The sequence below is a fragment of the Pogoniulus pusillus genome, chromosome 1 (genome assembly GCF_015220805.1).
Source record: "Pogoniulus pusillus isolate bPogPus1 chromosome 1, bPogPus1.pri, whole genome shotgun sequence".
Classification (NCBI taxonomy): domain Eukaryota; kingdom Metazoa; phylum Chordata; class Aves; order Piciformes; family Lybiidae; genus Pogoniulus; species Pogoniulus pusillus.
In genome coordinates this window covers 41,850,920-41,873,384 of record NC_087264.1, presented here as the reverse complement: position 1 = coordinate 41,873,384, position 22,465 = coordinate 41,850,920, and the positions used below count along the sequence as shown (strand labels likewise).

The 22,465-nt window shown below is 43.6% G+C and overlaps 1 protein-coding gene across 5 annotated transcripts in view; it reads right to left on the bottom strand.

Moving 5' to 3' along the window:
- Positions 1–22,465, bottom strand: part of ESRRB (estrogen related receptor beta) — a 142,913-nt gene that overhangs the window by 26,709 nt on the left and 93,739 nt on the right. For 4 of the 5 annotated variants that reach the window (XM_064150289.1, XM_064150280.1, XM_064150300.1 and 1 more), the window contains 2 exons: positions 13,684–14,093; positions 2,739–2,855 (listed from right to left, as the gene is read on the bottom strand). In XM_064150289.1, coding sequence (XP_064006359.1) covers positions 2,739–2,855; positions 13,684–14,093 — 527 coding nt within the window. Of the gene's footprint in view, positions 1–2,738; positions 2,856–13,683; positions 14,094–20,959; positions 21,030–22,465 lie in introns of all 5 variants that reach the window. The other variant, XM_064150296.1, reaches the window with a different exon arrangement.

Sequence of the window (22,465 nt, the reverse complement as noted above, 5' to 3'; positions counted from 1 at the left end):
AGTGAGAAGAAATCATGAAGCCCTTAATTAGGTACTAATGGCACATCATACTCCTCCTATTCAGAGGAAGGACAGTTTCTTTACTTAGAAATATCTCCACTAAGTTACTAGCCCAGAGGACATCAAGGAGAAGTCTGTCAAGAAATAGCTTCTAGATCTTGCCTTTAGCCATAAGACCATTTTCCTCCAAATTCCTGGTAATCAAGCTGGAGAAAGAACTTGCATTAGCAATCTTTTTGCTATGGATAAATCTAAGGAAAAGGAAGTAAAGTAGGAAGGGGAACTACTGAGAGGAGAAAAAAATCCTAGCTCAAATATCAAGACACATTTTGTCCTAATAAATGCCTGGATACTGCAAAATGGGCTCTCTGGGGAAACCAAGACATCAGGGACTTTAAAAAACAGTTAAACTACTAGAAATGTACAGCTGGGAACACTCCTGCCCTGGCAGAGAAGAGGGATAGATAAGCTAATAGGATGACAGATCAGAGGTAGAAAAGACCAACAAACCTTTTCTAATCCAAAATCCCTTGTCAGTTCTGCATTTTTGAGTGAGTCAAGCAATTATGGATTTGTTCTTTCCAGAAACTCCTAACTCTGTGGAGACCAAAGACTGTAAAACTATTTTGTTCTGCTTTTAAGGATGTGTATTGATTAATTTCTGTATATTAACACCTTTTGCTTCCACCAGGCTTCACATAAAGTTAACTAATTGGTCCTCCCAATCCATTTGCAAAGCAGGGCAGTACAACTCTTACCTCTCAGCTTGGGAAACGAAGCAAAAGAAAGAGGAAAAAAAAGATGCCTACCAAACATCACTCGACCAGTCTGTGTTAAGTCTGTGTTAGGATGCAGGAGTCCTATTTGCAGATTGCCATTGCTCTTCTTGATATTGTCACGTGTTCCTGCATGCCCTTACCATCAATAAATCTTTATACTGTATATTCCACAGCTCTAAATACTATGGGCAGGATCACAGATACACCAACATCAATAGCAAACCACTCTTCCCCAGTGGCTTTAATGATGTCATATCAATCCCTGTATGAATAACTAAATACACTTCAGCAAAAAAACAGCCTTGGAGTAAATTTTCAGTTTGCCATGAGTAGTGTCCCATGGGGTTCAGGAGTTCAGGCACAGAATGGTATGAGCAAACCTACCTTCTTTTCCAGGCTAACTCTGGTCTGGAAGGAGGTAACTGTTTTCACACAACTTGGAAGCTAAGTCACAAAACTCTTCACAGGACTCTGCTCTGAATTGTATCAAATACCCAGAAGAGGAAGCAGAGGATGTCTGGTCACACAGTCAGACATACCAGTGCTGCCTCCTGTGACTCTGCTCCTCCCGCTGCCAGCTCCAAGAGCTCAACTGTTTGGATACAGGGCAGCACAGACACAGGCAGCCAGCAAGCCTGGACCCATGTAGCTGCTCTGCAGAGCGGCTGGAGCCACATCAAGCTTTTAGAGCTGTTTTATGGAATTCATATGAGCAGGCTAGAGCACTTTGCTGACCTGTGCTCCCAGCGCCGCTAGTGTGTGTTGGCGTGTGGGTAAGGGGATACATCCCCTCCCCAACAGCTGCATGCAGAGAAGCAGATTCCCAGTGGTCCCTCTTGAACTCCTAAAGTAGGTTCCTTCCTCCTAGCAGTGGATGAAGAGTCTACCACCTCTACACTTAGGTCAGGGAAGGTCAAACTACAAAAGTCTGTCTCCTCCCCTTTGTAACTGGTGTGCAGGAAGATACTTAACTACACATCTATTAAAGAACAGAACAGGGTTTAACATCTAAATACACACTCTTAACCACACTGGTCACCATCAACTTGCCTCTCAAGAAATGACAGAACCCTAGTGCTGCTACAATGATACGACCTGGAACTAAATTGCATCCTGACTTCAGCATACAGGACTTGTGCAGATCACAGCCAGCTGCTCTTACTTGTAGTTAAACTGAGGGTACCACGCTCTGCCAGACAAAGCAATACAGAGGGTTGCATGCAATGCTTCTCCTTCCTTACCCCTCCTCACCTTCTGCCTATCCCAGAGTGACCCAAAGAAAACAAAGCTTTAAATTAATCCATAAGAATGTGTTTAACTTCCACTGAATTCTCTGTGGTTCACCTCAAATGGACAAGGACTGGGGAGGGGAGTTAGGGGAGGGAAAGCAGCACAGGAGAGAAGCTGAACACTGCTCAGAGAGCACTGAACGGATCAATGGGCTGAGAAAAATGCAGGTTGAGCACGCAGGGCAGGGGACTCCAGACAAACCTCCGTTATCCACCACCTTCCGAAAGCCTTCTGAGTGGGAATGCGAGCAGACTTTCACTGCACACTGTGCCGTAGCTCTGCATGAACTCCACCCTTCCTTTATGATGCCAAGCCAACCTACTCAGGACCATGCAAAAGCCTCTCAGACTCAACACTGCAAAATGACCGGGGGGGCAAGAAGAGCCTTGGGTTCCTTTGGAAAAGCAAACTCTCTTACACAGCCACTTTCCAGTTATTTGTCAAATTTGCAAGTGCTAGAAGTAATACCCCAGCATGAGGGTGCTGACTGGAACCACTCTCCTCTCTGGAATGCCCCCTTGGTCATTGCCCATCCTGACTCTCTTACTGTAAAAAGATACCTTTGGGGAGCCAGAAGACAAACATGTAGTTAGCTTAGGAGACCTGCAAGGCCTGGAGTCCCAAGTGATGCTGGGACAGAGAACGACTCTCAGTCTGACTCTGTCTTACCTTCTTTCAGCATCCCCACTTTGAGGCATTTCATGAAGCGACAGGCCTGGCAGGACTTGCGCCTCCGTTTCGTGATCTCACATTCATTGGTGGCCGGGCAGCTGTACTCAATATTCCCTGCAATCAAACACAGAGATGGTCACCCAGGAACAGGCTGTAGTGCCCTGATAGTCCCACCATCAGCAGCCTGTGTATGCTGTGTGTCTGCTCACTCATTTGTACACGTGCACACACACACACGGAGACCACAGCTGCCTGATGATGACTCTTACAAAGCCCAGCACTGCCTCGGGGAACACATTTGAGAAAAAAAGCAAAACTGCTCCAAGCACTGGGAGAAACCTGCCCACCCAAGGGGATGACTGCAGAGCTGGGTTTACAGGCACGTGTCCTCCAGGAACTTCATCATGCCTTGTGCTGCATCCTTTACAACCTGGCCTGTTCTCTTAAGTCCAGGGCTTGGAGTGGGAGCACGTTGAGACATTAGCAGCATTCCCTTTGCTGCCAGTCTTAATCCAAGTCTGTGGGACAGATGTCACCTGGCCTTTTTTGCCTTGCTTGGGGAAGCAGGGAGCTCAGAAATGGCATTTCCTCCTCTGCTTCCTCCTGCCAGCTGGCATAGAAAAGCAAGAAAGCAGTAGGCCTGGAATGAGAAAGATGGATAAGACGTGCTGTAAAATGAACAAAAGCTCTCTATGCAAACCTCTCCAGTTTTACTTTACTGGTCCTATGTACCTGCCCCTCAAGTCTCTGCTCAGTGTCAGCATTTCTTTCATCGTTCCATTTAATTTATGGCCACTTCACAGCACTGCCTCTGAGACAAAACAGGGAAAGAAACATCCCAAAGATATTTCTGTCACATTGTATTTTATCACAAAACAAGAATGTAACTGAAACATGGATGTGAAGGTCTGGTATGAGGATGTAAGTGGAATTACACTAGATCCCAGTGTAATGAAACAATTTTTTCAGTCCTAGAACACAACAAGCAGAAATATCTGCCCCCATCCTGTCACTCACTTTGGAGGTGAGGGCTATTAAATGTTCTTTGTGGAGCAAGACTGTAAACCTAAGCTTGAAACTGATGCATTGACAATGACAATACATTTAAGGCAGTTTAGCTACTGGGGAAATCAGGCAGCTCCAAAAAGGATTTCCAAGTTTTACAGTCAGTTTAGAAGGATAGAAAAGTTGAGTTGGTGGTTTCAAGCAGGAAACTGAGATTCAGGAGTTCAGTCAGAGCTGTAGGAAGTAGAGCAGGTAAGAACTGAGAAAACACACAGCATGGACTTTGCATACCAGCAGATTAGAAGCAGAGCTCACATTTTAGTAACACTGAGACATGACTTTGTTTTTGTTCCTACGTCTGTAACAGATTTCTGTGTTCTTGTGCTACATCCTTCCTTCCTCTAAATAAAGACCACCAATCTGATAAATTCCAATCTTTAAAGGCAGTCATTACACCTTGGGACTAACTAAGCAGGTATAGAAGCCACTGAAAATCCAAGTGAAAAGACAGAGCACAGATTCAAAAGGAAGAAAGTGCTATTTGATTTATCTCACTATGCTCACCATGCTGGCTGAAACCCCAAAAGCTCTAGAGGTGATCTGCCTGCTAGTTATAAACCTTCTACCTCTTGCCTCTGGTTTTGTCACAAGACTTGCAACCCAGCCACCCCATTCCTCACCACTGTACACGTGCCACCAAAGCACAGTTTGTTTGCAGGAGCAGAGTGTGCTGCACATGTTGCTTCCATTCAGACTGTGTTTTGTCATTGTGCAGAACCTGAATTTAAATAGCCAGCAATGTATCAAAGTTCTCAGAGAGATGGAAATTGAGATTCAGGCTTCATTTCAAGGTAATAAACAAACTCCTGCTCTTTAAATACAGAGCTACACACATGGCAGATCCACGAGTATGGAGGCCTTAACCTCACGATCAAATACTTGCTGTGCCCCACATGGGAAGGAACAGAGCAGGAAGAAACCTGTGATAGAACTCAAATAGTCTTGCTTTGGAAGTTTTTGCTTTAGTTTCAGTGCCTCACTTCTTCACTAAAGCCAGAGGTCTAGAGAGATGTGTGATTTAATATTTTGTGATTCCAAGGCAAAAAAATTAGCCCTCTAGCACACAGAGACACTACACCAAGGTCACTGAGCCCTTAGAACAGCACAAAGCAGTGACAGCCCTCACCTGGCAACTCCACAGCGTCAAGCAGATGCCCCAGCTTCCCTATGCCCTCAGCCTTTGGATCCCTTGACATGCAAAGTACTGGAAATGGTCTACAAAACCTACACCACAACTAAATGTCATAGAATCTGAGTAGATGTATACATTAAAACATGCACACTATATGTACAGCTTCAATAAACAGTTCTTAATGATGCCTCTGGACTGGGATTGTGACTGTTACAGGAGCAGAACCAGAGGAGAGCAGGCCCTGGGCAAGCTCCCCTTCCTGGATGGCAAAGCAGTGGCCACCACGTAGTGCAGTAGTCATGTGGTCTGCTGGTAAGCACAGGTCTAAAACACACCCAGCACCTGGTGGGACGTTCTGTTCAGCATGTTTATTGCCCCCACTGTGCCCAGTCTAAAGAGACAAGGCTCCATTAGGTGGGGTCTTCCAGCCCTCCCTCCAGGCACAAATGCTAAAGGTGAGGCCAGCTGTACCCTCTTCACACCAGACAATGCTGTCGAAGTAAATGAGTTTTCTATCAAGCCCCCAAACATGCTCTGCACTGCATGGACTGAGAGCCATGGCTGGAGGCAATACCTGCCGTTATTGCAGGAAAACAGGGACCTCATCAGGGAAGGCAGAATCAGCATTACCCAAGCAGAAATCATCCAAGAAAAACTACCATCTCCAAAACTTTAATAGAGTTCTCTGACTCTTTTCTTTTTTTTTTCCTTTTGGACTCAATTTCTTTTATGGGTGCTGGGGCTGGCTGCCAGCACAGTGAGCTGCTCATAGCTCTCTGTAATTTCTGTAAGTGCCCTGTGATAAAGTGATGAGATTAACTCATCAAAATTCCAGCAGCCTCGCCGTGGCTGGCGGTCACACCACCCACGGCTGCCGGCACAGGGGCTCAGAGCTTCCTCTTCACTGCAGCAGCTGGGGGTGCTGCAAAGCCTTGCAGAGGAGTGTCAGCACACGGACAGGTCTGCTTGCAAGTATAAAATCTGAGTCAAGTCCCTGTGTGTTCTGAACTGTAGATTATATGACCCAGAAGAAAAGGACAGAAAACGGGATAATCTAATAGACAAGGCCTTGCTTTGAACTGTTGCTTATCAGAAGTGATTTCCTTGACTCAGACAACACTTACTTTTGATCTGAATAAAACTGCTAAGGTCCCACTGATGCCAAAGCACAAAATTTACCTAAAAAATGGCTTTAAAAAAATCAAATGGTGAGTGATCGGATCAGAATTTGTTCTAAGCCTCCATATGTCACCTTGAAGGGCAAATCACTTCCCACTCTGTGTCCCAATTTGCTTATCTGCAAAATGACATGAGCACCAAACCTGCCTTCTGGGGAGAGTGTGAGTCTTGATTCATCAAGGTTTAACTGTACTTTAAAACCTTTAGATGAGAGATGCTAAGAAACAGCCAAAGACCATTAAAGTTACAGATCATGGGTTTTTTTTGTGTTGTAGAACTGCAAAATTACCCTACTTACTGTAAAATTAGACCTCTGACTGTCAAACAGTTTGAAATATAATTACTAGTGCACAGATAATAGGAGTACCTGAAAACTCCACACAAGAGCTTGGTCACTCAAGAGACCCCATAGTCACCATAGCTCTCTGGCTGAGGAGGGACTAGGAAGAGAAGAATGCCTCCTTGAAGTTAGGGAGTCCTAGCCAGCTCCTGCCGAAGTCATGGACAGGGCTCTTCGAAGGAGCTGAGCTCAGAATTACTACAGCACTGAAGGCACAAGCTGCTTGTGCTTATTGATCTTGCCTTTCTCTAAAGTCTTTCTACAAAAAAGTCAAGAAAAATCAGGTAGCAGTAGCCAAGAAAGTCTTTAAAGCTAAATATTTGCAGCTTCTGGTTTCTGAAGAAAACCTCTCTCCTATTTTTCTGTTTTCTTCATTGCTCTTCACCATTCTTTACCTCTTCTCTCTCTTCCTTGCTTATTTAGCCCCGCTCTGCACCTCTCATCTCTGTCTTTGGATGACTTCTGAGGGCCAGATGGCAGCAGCTTTTCTTGACTTTCAGAGAAAAACCTGTATTCAGACATATCTGCTATTAAGTTCCAAATTTCATTCATTCGAGTCTTATCTCTCACCCATGTGATTTGACACAGCATGCTGCAGTTGTGAAAACAGTGTGGTGCCACTATCTGACAGATCCCTGGGGCCAGAAAGCAGAGAGCAGGAATTCCCAGGGAAATCCATCTCACAGGTGTCTCAGCTCCTGCATTCATTCTCTTTTATCAAAATGTGTAACAACTGTTACACCACCCTCCTGGGGTTTGTTGCTTTGTTGTTGTTTTGGTTTGTTGGGTTTTTAGAGGGGGGTGGTGGTTTTTTTGTTGTTGTTGTTTTGTTCTGCAGTTGCTTTTTTTTGCTTGTTTCACAAGAACTGCTTGCAAAATTCTGTAGCCTTAGGAAGGTGCCATAAGGCAGCCAGTGTAATGCCTCCATGGTACAGCTGTTCTGCATGACTGGGATATTCTGAAGATTCTGGGATATTGAAAAATCAACCTGATTTTTCAGTAAGCCCTTAGCTCAGATGACTCTTTCATTTCAGTACCCACAAGCTTTTGTTCTGAATCTTTTTTATCTCAGATGATTTGGATCTCTCTGTGAAAAGGAACCTGAAAATTGTAAAAAGGCCCTCAGGGAGTGCAGCACCAGACCAGCACCAGTCTGACCTCCTGGGCCAGGATGGTGAATGCTAATAAATATGCATGGATTCTCTGTTACCTTCCACTTAAACTAGCCCTTCTAACTGATGTGTCACAGCCTGTGTCCTGGTGTGAGAAGAGGTACTTCGTGACGATCACAGGAATCTCTCCACAATGATCTGCTTGAGATAAGGGTTATTCTTTTTTTAAGCCGCAGGTTTCAAATAATGTGATTCAAATCACATTACAGTGAACTTCTAAACCTGTATTTAGGCACTTGAGTAAGTGACCATATTTTCAGCAGGGCTGCTGTGTACTTTCAGGAGCATGTTTCTGAGTCCAGGTATATACAAGCATCAGTACAGGGTCCTATTTTTGGAAAGCAAACAAACACCACCAAACCAACCAAATCCACAAACTCACAAAAAAACCCAAGTGATGCCTCCCACACACAAAAAAACCCAATCCAAACTCCTCACCTAGTAAACAGGTTTACCACTTGCAGGAAAATGAGACTTTGGAAAAGCAGGTGAGATAAACCCTAGTGCTTGGATTAACCATAATTCTACTTCATGTGGCTCATACAGTAAGAGAAACATGAGGACCAAGGCTTCAGAACTGTTGATACTATGAGAGGAAAATAGAGTAGCTCTAAGGTGTAACACCAGCACTGTTTGCATCTCCAGGGTGGCCCACTTAGCTTCTGCTCCTCAAAAGAGGACTTACACATTTCACACAACCTCACTCGCAGAGATGTGGTGTTGAGGGACACAGTTTAGCAGCAGATTTGGTTGGGCTCAATGATATTAGAGGTCCTTTCCAACCAAAACAATCCTATGACTCAATGAAATCAGCCTCCTGCTTGCAGAAAGACACAGGAGATGGGTCCTGAAGCTCCTTGCTGGCAGCAAGTCTGTCTGTAGGGTTTCTGATGCAGAAGTACTCTACTGAAGTTCCACAGAAAAGATTCCCTAGCACAGAGTTCTCTACAAATCACTGAGGCAATAAGAAAGCGCAAGACTGATAGAGCTGAGTTACACTGGAGATGGTTTTCTGAATCCAAGTTCTAGAGCTGTGAATAGTTAGCAGCTCTCAGGCACTAGATTGAGAGCTTGGTGAAGTTTCAATAGTTTTTGCAAAGCTCAGAACATCTCCTGTGGTTTTGGCTGTGAATGCCCACCTGAAAAGCTGCAGGCACATTTCTAAGGACAGAAAGACATGGCCATGCCTGGCTGCCATGGCTGCTACAGTAGGGACACAAAAACCCCCATCTGCTTCTCACAGACCCTTTGCACATCTGTGGATGTGCTCTTCTGTTCACAAAGATGGACAAACTTTCTCAGCTGCTCCTTCCATCCTTTGCAGGAGCCTCTCTAACCACTGAAACAACAATCAGGAAGTCCCAGAAGCCTATGGATTTTGTTACAGCCTGTTATAAACCCTCACAAGTCTTCTGAGCTGCATTACTCAGATTTTAAGCCCCTGACTGGCGTTAAGAGCATTCTAACACAGTGGTTGTGTTGCTACATTCACTAAGTTTGAAGCCTGCAAGAATCAAGCAAGGAATTCACAAATGCAGGCACTTTGCCTGATACACAACCTGTCTATGTAGAAGTTAGTGCCATGGTCTGGTTGATTGGATAGGGCAGGGTGATAGGTTGGACTGGATGATCTTGGAGGTCTCTTCCAACCTGGTTGATTCTATGATTCTAAGTTAATGGTAAATGTGCCTTTTCTCCCTGACTTTCCAATAACCAGTTCTTCCCAGTATCACTCTTTGCCAGTCCTGTTGTACCACCTTAGGGGTGATAAACATAATGAGGTGAGTCACAAAGATCAGAGACAGAAATCTTAATTCAGAATTATTTTGCTGAGCTTTAAGCTTTCACTTTACATTAATGGGTCATTCTAGAAAAAGCCTTAATTGTCACCGTTTGAAGGTAAAAAAATAGATGAAGGGGAGTAATAGCTACGAATATGTTGAATAAAAAAGATCTCATAGGGTTACAGAGCACTGTTATTAGTTAATATGCAGAACAGAAGAAGCTACCTACCAGTTGTAACAACTGATGAACAAAAGGTAGTAACATATTTGACTGATATATAATGCTCTATCTACCAAGCAAGCGATTAAAAGAAGGAATAGAGTTAGATTAAGAACTTCTATCCCATAAGAAATCGAGCATTTTCTCTGCCCTAAATTTGGATGAAAGGCTTTGTTAGAATTTCCAAGGAATAGAAATTAAAAAAACAGAATTCAGAAACTTCCCAAATCCATTGTCTTTCATGTAATAGACTCATCCCATTACACTCAACTAATATGAATTTCCTGGTTTCAAACCAGACCTCTCTTAGGCACCAGTAGCACCACACTTCCACATGTCTGAAACTCAGATTCTCTCCTATCTTTGCTAGATTACACCTTCCACAACATTCACACAGTCAGGTGGTGCCAATGGCTCATTTTTTTTGTGGAGGGCATTTGCACCATGGAGGTAAATAGACTGCCACTAGAATATAATGGAGTCCCAAAGCTCAAACCAGTACAACAGTAGAGAAATAGGATTAGAATTTTGCCAGACAGGCTGTCTGTCTGAAAATGTATCGAGTCAGTTCAGAATTGCTGACTCTGCCTTAAAGCATGGGAAGTTACAAGCCTGTTATAAACCCTTACAAGCCTTCTGAGATGGGGTTCAAACCAGCATGTCCAGAGAGAGAAAGGCTTGCAGTCCAGTGGTGTGTGCTGCCATCTCAGGTTTTCACCTTTGCAACTCAAACAGTACCAGTTCTGCAAAGTGGAAATGGCACTGGTTTCCAGGCCTTGATCTTTCTCCTCTCTCCATGAGAGAGGTCACACGTGTAACCTTTCCATAATCTGTGGGCCAGATTAGGATATGTTGCACAATCCTGATTTAGTTCAACAAAGGCAAAAACTCCAATTCAGGTTAAAGTGAATCAATGGTTTAGATTTTCCCAAATTCTTTTTTCTTATCATCAAAATCCTCCTTGAGAAAGTCTGACTTGGTAAAAATCTGCATTTCTTTGGAAAAATACCACTGATGGAAAACTCCCACACAGGAGTACTAGTGGCTTCTGAGATAAACAGCCATATCCATGTTGGCTTTCACCCTGTCTTCTCCTCATCACCTGAAAAGCAACAGCCCATGTGCTGTCCGGGACAGCCTAGCTTCCCCTGGCTAAGCAGGAAAGTGAACTGTAAAGCTGTCAGGCTCAAAAAAAGGTCTGCATCTTGTACGTCCATTTTTCTCACTGCTAGAGTAGCAGCAGGAGAAGCAGAGGACCTATCACAACAACCTCCTGCCTTAAGATATGCAGGAGTTACATGAGTTAATGCAGATGAAAAAGACAACAGGCAGACTAGAGTCGTTTGTAGGAGGGGGTTACAGTTGGAGTGGGTACATAGCACAAAGTTCTGCTTTGTATCTAGATAGGAATCTAGATAGGTACCTAGATAGGACTGAGGTAGTCTATCCATGTAGGACAGTTTTAGACCCATTTTATAGCAGCATGCATGTTTATTACATAATAAAGTTACCAAATGTAGGGCCAGCAGATTAAGTACTCTCACAATAGTAATAAAATTTTCATCTTTCAATATTCAACCACAGAAAAGTGAAGTGGGTGGTCAGGGACCACAAATGCCTGATGGATTAATTTACCTACTGCATCTCCTGAGCACCTGGGAAATCCTGGGAGCATAGCTATTTTCTCTGCTCAAACCACTGAGTCAACACCATTCCTAGATACCAGAGTCACGGCAAGACTTTTGATAGTAGCAGAGAATGCAAATAGACAGCACACACACCTGTGTGGTTTCTGATCACCCTACATCAATGCTAGGCAGCCTAGATGAAGACTTCCCCATTTCTTCAGTTAGATGCTCAATACATCTACTGAATGTAACAGAGAAGCAAGATCAATACCCTTTGGAGATGCTTTTGCCACCTTCTGTCTCTTTCACGTGATCCTTAAACTTTTTTCCCTGCATACCCAGGGCTGAGCTTGGGTATTGCACACACTGCAGCAGAGCTTAGTTCTTGACTGAACCAAACCTTGCAGCTCTATTTGCTGCTCATCCCTTTGGGCTCAGCCTGCACCTCCACAGCTGAAATTGCTCGTTGTCTGGCATAGCACACTCAAATCTCCCACTCTTAAGAATAAAAGTATTTTGGTACTTCGGCCACCAGCCCAAAGTGATGATGGGGTGAGAGAAATCTCCACTTATTCCTCTTCCCCCATCTATTACATGTTAATAGGCCATCAAATAGGGAACCACAGAGAGAATATGGCAGTGCTGGGGAAAGGGCTGATATGGGCTCTAAGTACTGCTGCTCTGCATAATTTTCTTTTTATTTTCTCTGAAAACTCTTCAGAGGTTCTAGGCCTTTTGCTCTCTCTCCAGTTAGGCTTCTCCTCTGCTCTGCTATAGAGGTGCTCCAGTATTGCTCCCATGAGGGGTTAATTTTTCAGTCTCTTCTTATGTAAGAAGCCCTTAGGGCTTTGCTTCAGTGTATTACTCTGTCTCTCCTTTAGCACCTGAACGTGCCAAAAAGAAACACTGGGAAGGAGTCCAAGTCCTGGAGGAGGGACAGAGGCAGTGCTGACAGTCAGAAGTGCAAGCAGAAGTTCACATTCAATCACAGGAGATTCAGCAATGACAAATCACAGAAACTCTGCCAGGGGAAGAGGCCAGTGCACTAGTGATGGCCATGCTTTCCACACAGGATAACAAAAAGGAAGAGTCAAATGGGCCATACAGAGTGGTCATTTACACAGCTGCATCACAGTAAGGGGAGACATCTAGAGTGTAAGAAATTAAGCTAGAAACATTGGATTTTGTAGAAACCTGGGCTGAGCTGCACCCTGTAGTGCTCTGTACACTCCAGAGCTGAATATCCCCAGTGACAGAGCATAAGCAAACAAAAGTGAGTGCTCTCCCCACATCCATTTTTTTCCTTTTGCAGGAGACAAGGAAATATTGGCCAACAGCCAAGTACACACACAGGTGCTTGCTCACTAGACATCTGCCTCTAAATAACCCACCAGGTTTGGGTAAACTTCATACTTTTTTTACACTGGAAGGTGAGTGATCCTGTCCTTTTTTTTCCAGTTCAAGTGTAGGAAATAAAGGGAGTACCTGCACATCCAGGCATGTTTGCTCACATGGGGCCTGCTTGTTTAAGTACCCCCAGCCATCCATGGGTATTGGAGCTTGCCTGGATGCACTCCCACCTGTGGCTGTGCTGTTGTACCTGCATGTCTGCACATCTGCCGCATCCCTTCAGCAGCCTGGGGACATAGCCACACACCTCATGTGTGAATTGCACGTGCAAGAGCAAAGCACTGCAATTCACCTACACAAGCACTGAGGTTTTCAAAATCACCTAAGGATTTTTTCACCCTTAACAAGACTGACAAAACCTGGGTATCTCTAGCTCTTTCAATGCCTGACTTTTTTATCTTCAAAGAAGTTGTATCTTAATGAGAAGGGTTGGTGGAACTGGAAAATGAGTAACTTGGGATTGACTCACATCCAAGTGCCGCACTGTCCAGCTTTTTGGTGAGGTCTGTATGGAGTTCATGGCCACCAATTAAGACTAGTAGGACAGCATGTGAACCTCTCCCACTCTTGTAATGCTGGAGCTTCCACCTCAAGCTGCAAACATCTTTCATGAAATGCAATCTCTAGACAGGGGCATCCACTCTTCAAATGGCCTTAAATAGACCTTTAGAGCACAAAACATTTCCTTTTCAGACCTTGCTCTGCCAGCAGGTCTATTATCAGAGGCAGGAAGATCCACCAGGCAAGATACTCAGATCTGCTAGCCAGAAACTTGACAAATGTTCCTAAAACCACAAAGCTTAACTTCATGTCCAGATTGACTTGGAAGGACCAGAATTGAGCAGAGGAGAGAGGACGCACACAAAAGGATGGAAGATTAGGGCCATTACATTTACCTTCCCTTTCCTCCTTTTCTCTGACATGGAAAGACTGGAGTCTCAGCAATGTCTGGAGCTACCTCCCATTTTTGCTACAGAGCAAATGTTTCAGTTTCCCTCCCTTCCCACCGTACCTTGAATAGTCCTCTTGAAGAAGGCTTTGCAGGCCTCACAGGAAGCCACGCCGTAGTGGTACCCAGAAGCAATATCCCCGCACACCAGGCACAGCCGCTTGGGGATTGCATTGAGCATGTACTCGCACTTGGTGGGTGAGTCCTCCATGATGGCGCTCGCGCAGTCGTCGTAACGCTTACGGCAGGAGCCGTTGCCAATGCCTGTGCCATTGAACATGGGTGGCGAGTCTAGGCCATTGGGGTGGCCACCCATGGTGATACCGTAGCCACCGCTAGCGTCAGAGGAGCCACTCGGGCTGTGGTGGCTGATAGCATCGATGCCAGAAGACGGGCTGGAGGGCTCGGTCTTGATGAAGGACCCACAGCTGGAGGAGAGATGCCGCTCCTCCGTGGCCATTCTGCCAAGCAGCCTGTGGGGAGAGAGCAAAGGCACTCAGCAGCCTCCTGGCCAACCCCAGCTCTAGGCTGGTCAAAAGAGAGCCCTTCTTTTCCCAACTCAGACCAACTCAGGGGCAGTTCAACCCCACCCAGGTCCTTCTTCAGGAATCTCAGTAGAAATCACTGAGAATGGCCCTCCTACTCCATACAAACTCACACTCGAATAAAGACAAAGCTATTGGTGAAGATCGTAATTTCAGGCTGTTCAGAGGCTACACTGCCAGGAAACAGCATCAGTAGCGATAAGGGCTCCAAGCACAATCTATCCCTGGACGACAGGAAGAAATGAGCCTGTCTGTGACAGGCCAGGTGAAAAGGATGTTTGGTTCAGGATGCACTGCCCTCGCTCTAAGCAAAAATGTTCACTAACAGAGCCTGAGGAAAGGACCTGCTCAGACTGGATTCTTATTTGTAATTTCACTAATTTTCATCTTGGACTCCATCCCCTCCACTTCACTAAAATGGGAGCTTTGAAACAGAAGGAAAATCATCTGATCAGAAGTTTCCCCCAGCTTAATCTTAATCTTTCTTCTATTTACTGGTATAGGGCTTTTGCATGGAGATGCTTCTCTCAAATTCCCACTCCTAGAGAGAGGGTTCTGCTCTCAAGTATGTGGGAAGGACTGCATCTTCACTGAATTCACAAGCTCTTCTTTTCTATTGTAGTCAGAGGTAGTCTTATTCCTTACAGAAATACTCAGGGTTTTGTTTTTGGTTTGGGTTTTTTTTAAGAACACTGCTGATTTTCATGACTTCTCACAGCAGTGAGTCCCAGGGATTACTTGGTGGGGTATAAGAAGAAATAAATAAACAAAATCCCACTTTTATTTCCCCATATTGTATTTGCAGCCTTTCGGGCCTCCTGAGCACCTCCTGCCTATCCTTCTCAGGAAATGTACTTTTGCCATGATCTCCTCATTCAGCTTTTCATTATCTGTATAATTGCTCTTCACAGAGAAGTTTTGCAGACCTCTTATCTGCTTCATCATCCATCTCTGAACTTTCTCCAGTCTGGCTATTTCTGTTCAGTCCAGAACAGAGTTCAACAAACCAGCTCCTCAGCAGCATAAAACTGGCACTGCTCCATCCCTTCCCCAGCTGAAGGTCTGGACAGTAGTCAAGACAAAGGCACACCATCAGTTACCTACTGACATTACCATATTTTCAATGTTATTTTCTCCCTGTCTATTATATAACTCCTTATATTGTGGGGGTTTTTTTCCCTCTTTAAATTAAAATCTAAAAAGTTACCATTTCTTCATCAGAGAATATCAGCAAGTTCCTTAATGCAATCACCAGATCTTTTCCTGGGTTGCTACAGTTAATTTACAATCCATTAAGACTTATGAAGAATCAAATTAATGCTTTCTGGTGTGTAAGTAGTCAGCTGTGTATTTCATCTACCACTGTGCTGTCCACACACCCAGCTTTATTAGGATCCTCTGGAGTTCTTCAGTCTTGCTTGATGATTTGATGTCACCTCCAGAGTGAGTCCACGAGACTCTCACTCACTTCCCAGATCATTAACACATGGATCAAACACCATAATACTGATCTTTGTGGGAGATTCATGTTAACCTTTATCGTGCTGAAAATTGACTTCTCTTTCCTTTCTGGGTTGGGTATATCTACCCTTTCTTCTCTGTCTCAGACACTTTTTAATTGATAACAGTATTAACCCAAGAGGTTAGATTTTCCCTTCAGAGAGGTAATTTGTCAAAGGCTCTTAAGAAAACCTAAATAGATGCATTTTTCCTGATGACGTGTCCAAAGAATTCTGACTGACTGGGAATGCTTGACTTTTCTTTTTGGAAACTCTTCTAGGTTTAAAGTTACCATGTCATAGTCATATGGGTAATTTCTATTTCAGTTTCAATCTATTTACCTAGTATTTGTGGTGACTTCTTCTGCCAAGAGGTCAAGCCCATCAAGGAAGCAGATAAAACATTCTGTGATATGGCAAGGCTGGAGTGCATGTGTCTATATACCAGGTCTGTGTGTCTGTTGATATCAATGTGGATGTTTGATATGCAGCAACTTCACAATTCTGCATCTCCATGATCTCCTAGTTTTCCCTCCTCTATTTCAGCCTCGATGTTTGACCTCATCTTCTATCTCTGGAATCGATCAGCCAAGTTTGTTCTTTGGCAAGACTGTTGACCTTGAGTGTATGGGTAGGCATCTCACATTCCTCAGCTGCTTTGCCTGGTGTTACTTGAGAGGAATCCAGAGCTTGGTCCTTCTCAGAGACAGTGTGATGAGCTGATGAATGACCACTCTTTGCCCAGAGGGTCACACTGGACTAGAAGCTGTAAAGTCATTACAGGAATAATTACAGCAGGTGCATTCATCTTTAATCCCACAGGGCACCTAGACAGATTGCAGGTCTCCTGGTGCAAGGCCAGCTGACTGTGTGGAGGAAGGTGAAGCTCTGCTAGCTGAGACAACATCTTAGCATCTCATAGCAAAGCTGAAAGCTGCTGTGCTGGCCAGTTTTTGAAACCTTTCCCCAACTGAGATTGTGAGTTTGTAGTAAAAAAATGAAGAATACTGGGCACAATACCATAATATAAAGATCAAAATGGAAAGCAAAACCACCATAAACACTGTTCTGCACTGAACACTGACTCTCTGGTGGTGGATCCAGGATAGTGACAACTCAGGATGCTTCTGTTCCCTTCCAGAAGACAGTAACACATAATGGGTGCTGGTAGGATGCGAACACACACTTTAGAGGCTAACGGCCTTAACACCAAGACAGATAAAAGATCCTAGCTAAGGTGATTCCAGCCATTCCAGATCTTGTGTTTTTCTTTTCTGGCCTCTAGAATAACTCACGTAGTTGGTTATTGCTGTACAGGACACACTGAATTACAGCTCACCAGCTCTGACTTTCCCCAAGTCTCACAGAGATCTTGTGGTGATTTTTAAACAGACTCACAGTGTCCCCTGGCAATGAAATACAACATCTTGAACTTCAAGAAGAACAGCTAAATGTTTTTTTGCAAAGAGTTCAAAGTGATGAACAGCCATTTTGCTCAGCTCTAGTTACCTTAATAGGAATGTAAAAGGAGAGAGACTTGATCCAACTCTCCTCTGCGCTGGCACAGGAAACTCCGTTACTATTTCTGTGCCCATGTAACAGGCTTAGAGGTTCTAAACATTTCGTTCTTTTCACCTTTCCTCATCATAGGTCATTCCCTCTAATCCCTTTAGTATCTTTGTAGCCCTCCTCTGGATTTGTCCCAACTTGCCTGGGTTTCTCTTGCAGCAAGGTGCCTCGAGTCGCACAGCACAATGCCACAGCACTACACAGGAGGGTCACTCTGGAAAGCACACAGCCAGGCACACATAGGGACCAACTGCCTGACATCAGGTTGCACATCAGCTCACATCATTTGATAGCTACTGTCTCACTGGGACCACTCTGAACATAACACAACATGAAATTTGGAGATGCTCCTTGCTCCAGCGTAGATCCAGTATCATCTTTAAACAACATCCTGCTAATTGCCACTTGTTTTACCAAAGCCTGTTAACAAAGCTCATTTTTTCAGCTTAGCTCTTCTTTCATTCTTTCTGGGTTTTGTTTTGGTTTTGGTTTTTTTTTTTTCCCTAGTGTTTTCAGTTTTGTTCACTGTAAACTGGAGAACTGTGCCTTTTACATTTTCCTCCAAGTGACCAACAAATATTTAAAACTGAAGCACTCTCCCTTTGGATATCAACTGTGTAGAAGGATAAGGAATGTCTCTAAACCTTCTGTTTACACTGTCAGATAATCCACGATTCATTTCACAGGATTTGTATCAAAACCAGTTTGATCTTATTTCTCTAATAAGATCTTGCACAGATTTGTGTCTAAAGCCACAGACAGTCTATCCACTGCATTCCTTTTGCCCACTAATTATCAAATCGTATTGAGAGGTTATTGTCTCATGCACTTCTGTTTCATAAACCCACTGTTCTTTATCACTGAAGGTGCTGTCAGCCTTTTGGAGCCTGTAACTGCCGTCAGACAAGCAGTGATTCTAGATGTAAATATGCAAGTTTAGACCATGTCAGGATGGCACTTTAGGTTTTTCTCCAGTAGTGCTATTGCCCTTGGGCAGTGATAGCAAGTTAGTGTTACAGGCTTATCCAATTATATTATCTCTCTTTTTTTTTTCCTCTTAAACTTCAGGAATTACAAGTTTGGGAATGATGCAGATAAGGCTACTTTATTGCAAATTCTTTGAGGTTACTTTCACAGAAATAGTTACCTGTAGTTATGTTCACTGCTTCTGGATATGAAAATTAGAGCAGTTCAGTATTCTACGAGCCTTCACCTGACACCTACCACTCACACCTGTTCAGCAAGACAGACAGAACAATATCCAGCTCTGTAAAAGAAGGTAACTTTTCTGCACCCGAATTCTCCTCCACTGGCTGAAGGTTGCAATTCAGTAACTTAATACCATCTGAGCATCAAGGTGCTGATGCAAACCAAAGCATTCAACCCTTTACCTTCTCTATACAACATTCCCTGTTCACTCATGGGACATTTAGGGGCAGTGCCGCTGAGCTTCTCTAGTGGCTGACCCTCAATACTTGATTTTCAATAGGAAAGGCAAACATTGCTGAGTGCTATACTCCGTTTCCTGGAGAAAGATAACACCTGGACATCAGAAGTTCTGCCATGAAACCCAGTCTCTTCACCAGAATTCTTCGGTAAAATCACAAACTCATCAACCCAACACTTTGGAGATTTCCAACAGGAAGACTGAAATGGTCATTAAAATGAACACTGAAATACAGTGGTAAGGCAACGAGGATGGTGAAGGGCCTGGAGCACATGTCCTACAAAGAGTGGCCAAGGGAGTTGGGGTTGTTCAGCTTGGAGAAGAGGAGGCTGAGTGGAGATCTCATTGCTCTCTACTATAACCTGAAGGGAGGGTTGAGCCAGGAGGGGACACAGCCTCTTCTCCTTGACAACAAGTGATAAGACTAGAGGAAATGGTTTCAAGCTGTGCCAGGGGAAGTTTAGGATGGATATTAGGAAATATTTCTTCACTGAAAGGGTCATCAAACATTGGAATGGTCTGCCCAGGGCAGTGGTGGAGCCACCATCCCTGGGGGTATTTAAACAGTGTGTGGACCTGGTGCTTAGGAACACGGTTTCATGTTGACCTTGCAGTGCTGGGTTGAAGGTTGGACTGGATGATCTTGAAGGTCTCTTCCAATCAAATTTATTCTGTGATACTGTGACTAGTAACAGCTGAGGGAAGAGGAGAGAAGAAGTCTTCCTCAGGCAAAACATTCGCTATTCTGGGCACACACAGAAATGTAAAAGGTCAGACATGTTTTGGGTTTTTTTTCTGGGTGGTTCTCACAGCTGCACACAGATTCCAGACAGAATGAAATCTTGATTTTTCAAAAAACTGCTTTAAAATCTACCATAAAATGGAAAAAGCCTGCAGGCAAGATGCCTGTACAGCTTGTAGCTTCCATATGCCCTATGGCTGTGCTTGTGGAAATGCACTGTAGTCCTGAAGTCCACGGAAAAGAACTCCTCACAATAGATTCAAGTTTTACTGAGAAAACTGCCAGCATAAACCTGCTTTCTTCAGGCCCCAGCTTGTGACAAAAGCACACTTAGCATTACAGAGACATTTTTAAACCAGCCATGAAAGACCAATGATGTAAACAGAGATAAAACATCCAACCTCTTCTCTGTTACTGCTCTATTTTGCTATCAATATTTGTTAGCCTAGATGACATAAACCTGCACTGCATGTGTAAATGAGATGTGCATATCCTGCCATGGTACCATTTGGGCAATACAGACTTTGTGTCCTCTGCAGGCCACACCTGGAAGCTTTGCAGCCCACAGGTGCCTGATGAACAATACAGATTACCTTCTCAGACATTGGCTGCAACTCCAGGAATAAGCCAAATTTTGTCAGGTGGGCTTTTTCAGACATGGGAAACAGAAATAAGTAACATTTTCCAAGTGGCAGGCTAGATGTGACAGCTGCAGTAACAGTCAGTGTATTTTTAGGTTACCTATGCAAAAAGTTAATGTTATGGAGCTGAGACGCCCACAGCTGTTGGGCAACTTGCTCTTACCATGGACAGCTCAGACATGATCCCATCCCTACCTTTCCAGTTTGAAGGCACCCACTATGGTGCTAGGGAGGCCAGGGGTCTACACTGGTTTCTCCTGCTCTTCTTATCAATATGGACTTCAAATGGGAGAAGTATCATCTAGAGGCTCATCTTTATTGACAGCTCTCCTCCACACAAGAGTCCAATAATAATGGCATTTGCCAACGTGTCAATTAAATCCTGTACAGTGAAGAACAGCCCCTACCTAAGGAAGCTGTTCTGGGCTTATTCCATCATACACAGAAATATTCTGTTTCCAGGGTAAATTTTGTTTATCTCTGGGGAGAGGAAAGAACTTGGGTGAAACATGTATGATGGGCACAACTATAAACATAAATCTCCAAGTTACCAGTGCATAGGCTTTAGAGGTTTTTTGTTTGCCTAACAGTTTGGGTTGTGTTGGGTTTTTTTATCATAGTATTTTGCACTGATACTGCTCAATAGCACTTGGTTGTCTGAGATCTACTCAAGTGTGTTGCTGGATGAGACAAGTTCTGCCATGTAGACTGGAGAAACATATTCCTTACACTGCATGGGAGATGGGAGGCCCAAGCTGGGTTCCTCTGCAAATTAAGGAGAGTCAGACAGCAAGTGCTCACATTTTGGCTCTTACACAAACAGTATTTACTTGTCTAATTCCCAGGAGACATTTTATCCCTTTGACCGATTGCATAACCAGAGCCCAGTTACATACCAGTAGATCTTCTCTAGTCTGCGTTAGCTCGTGCTGATGAAAGCTGCTGCAGCAAACTGTCTGGAGGCTGCTTAGTAAATAAAAAAAAGCTTCTTGTGAGCAGAAGACATTGTGGATTTCCTGATAGCCTTCATCCCTCTCTTAATCCTTGTAATTTCTCTTCACCCTTAGGATGACACTCTTGTTAAGTAAATGTAGTAAGTATTACACAGATGAAGTGACAATTAGTATTGAGGTGTGACATATAAGTTCACGCTCTAACTCAATGCCTTTCAAAGGTACCTTGTCCTCTAGTGTACTAACGGCACTTGCTCCAGAGTGAATTGCTTCAGCACTTGAGCTAATGATACTTGCTTATAATTACTGTTGATATCACAGCAAAACAAGGACCAGGACTGACTTGCTGCTACCCTCCCATTCCTCACCATTTATCAGTGTTTTTATTTTCACTTCTTCCCTCACTATTTCTACATCTGGAAGACTGCTCATACCAGGTCAGCAATTTTGCCTACACACAGCAAAGCTGCAACTTAGTCCCTGCTGAAATGCTAAACTAGACCTTCATTTCTTCTTGAATGTCTTTCTTTATATTCTGCCTATCTAGGGCCTTTATAATCTATACCTCTCTTAGTACTTCCAGTGTCCTTCTGACACTTGTGAATGAGATTCACAACATGTTCGGTAAAGCACACTTAACACTTGTGCATCAGAATTTTGCTCCCACCTCTTCAACTGTGCAAAGAAAGGAAAATCTCCAGCACCACCATTCTTATCACTTCTTTTTTGTTTGTTTGTTTGTTCATTTTTTTTCTCCTCCCAGCCTGATACTTTGCCTTGTCTCACACAAGCCTTATTTTTAACTCGGGACCTTCTTAGCATTTCTGCCACCAGTGCAAATTCTTCAGCCTGAACTTCCTTGCATTTTAAGATATCCATTGAAGCTACCCCTCCCTTCAATCTTGCCTACAATTCATGATGAACAATGGCAGGGACAGAAGTGATATTTAATTCCTCTAAGCTTTGAGGAAGGAGATAGAATGGGAGATACTTAAAAATCAAGGACATCACTCTAGAAACAAACGTGAAAAGAGACTTAAGAATTAACATTTCTCTTTGAATGAAAGTTTACCAAAAGGAGATTCTAGCTTTATTCAGACAAAATCTGAACTTTCATGTTCTCCAACCTGGATGTATCTAGGAATTCTCAGAGTTTGACCTGTTAATTTTTTTTTGAGGGTTTCTGTTTCTATTGATGCAAAATTTATATTTGTAGTGGGGTTCTGCCTCCTCCTCTCACCCTTGCCAAGACAATCCAGGCAAAACAGATGGGTTTTGCCTACATTTGACCTGTAGATCTTCAAGAAACTTACATTTAAGTGCCTTAGCATTAGAAACATAATTCAAAACCAGACAGATTCTGAAAAACTGACTGAAATTAGTTCCACATACATTACAGCATGGAAGATAGCAATGGGCAACTATTGCTCTTCTGTTTTAAATCTTTTT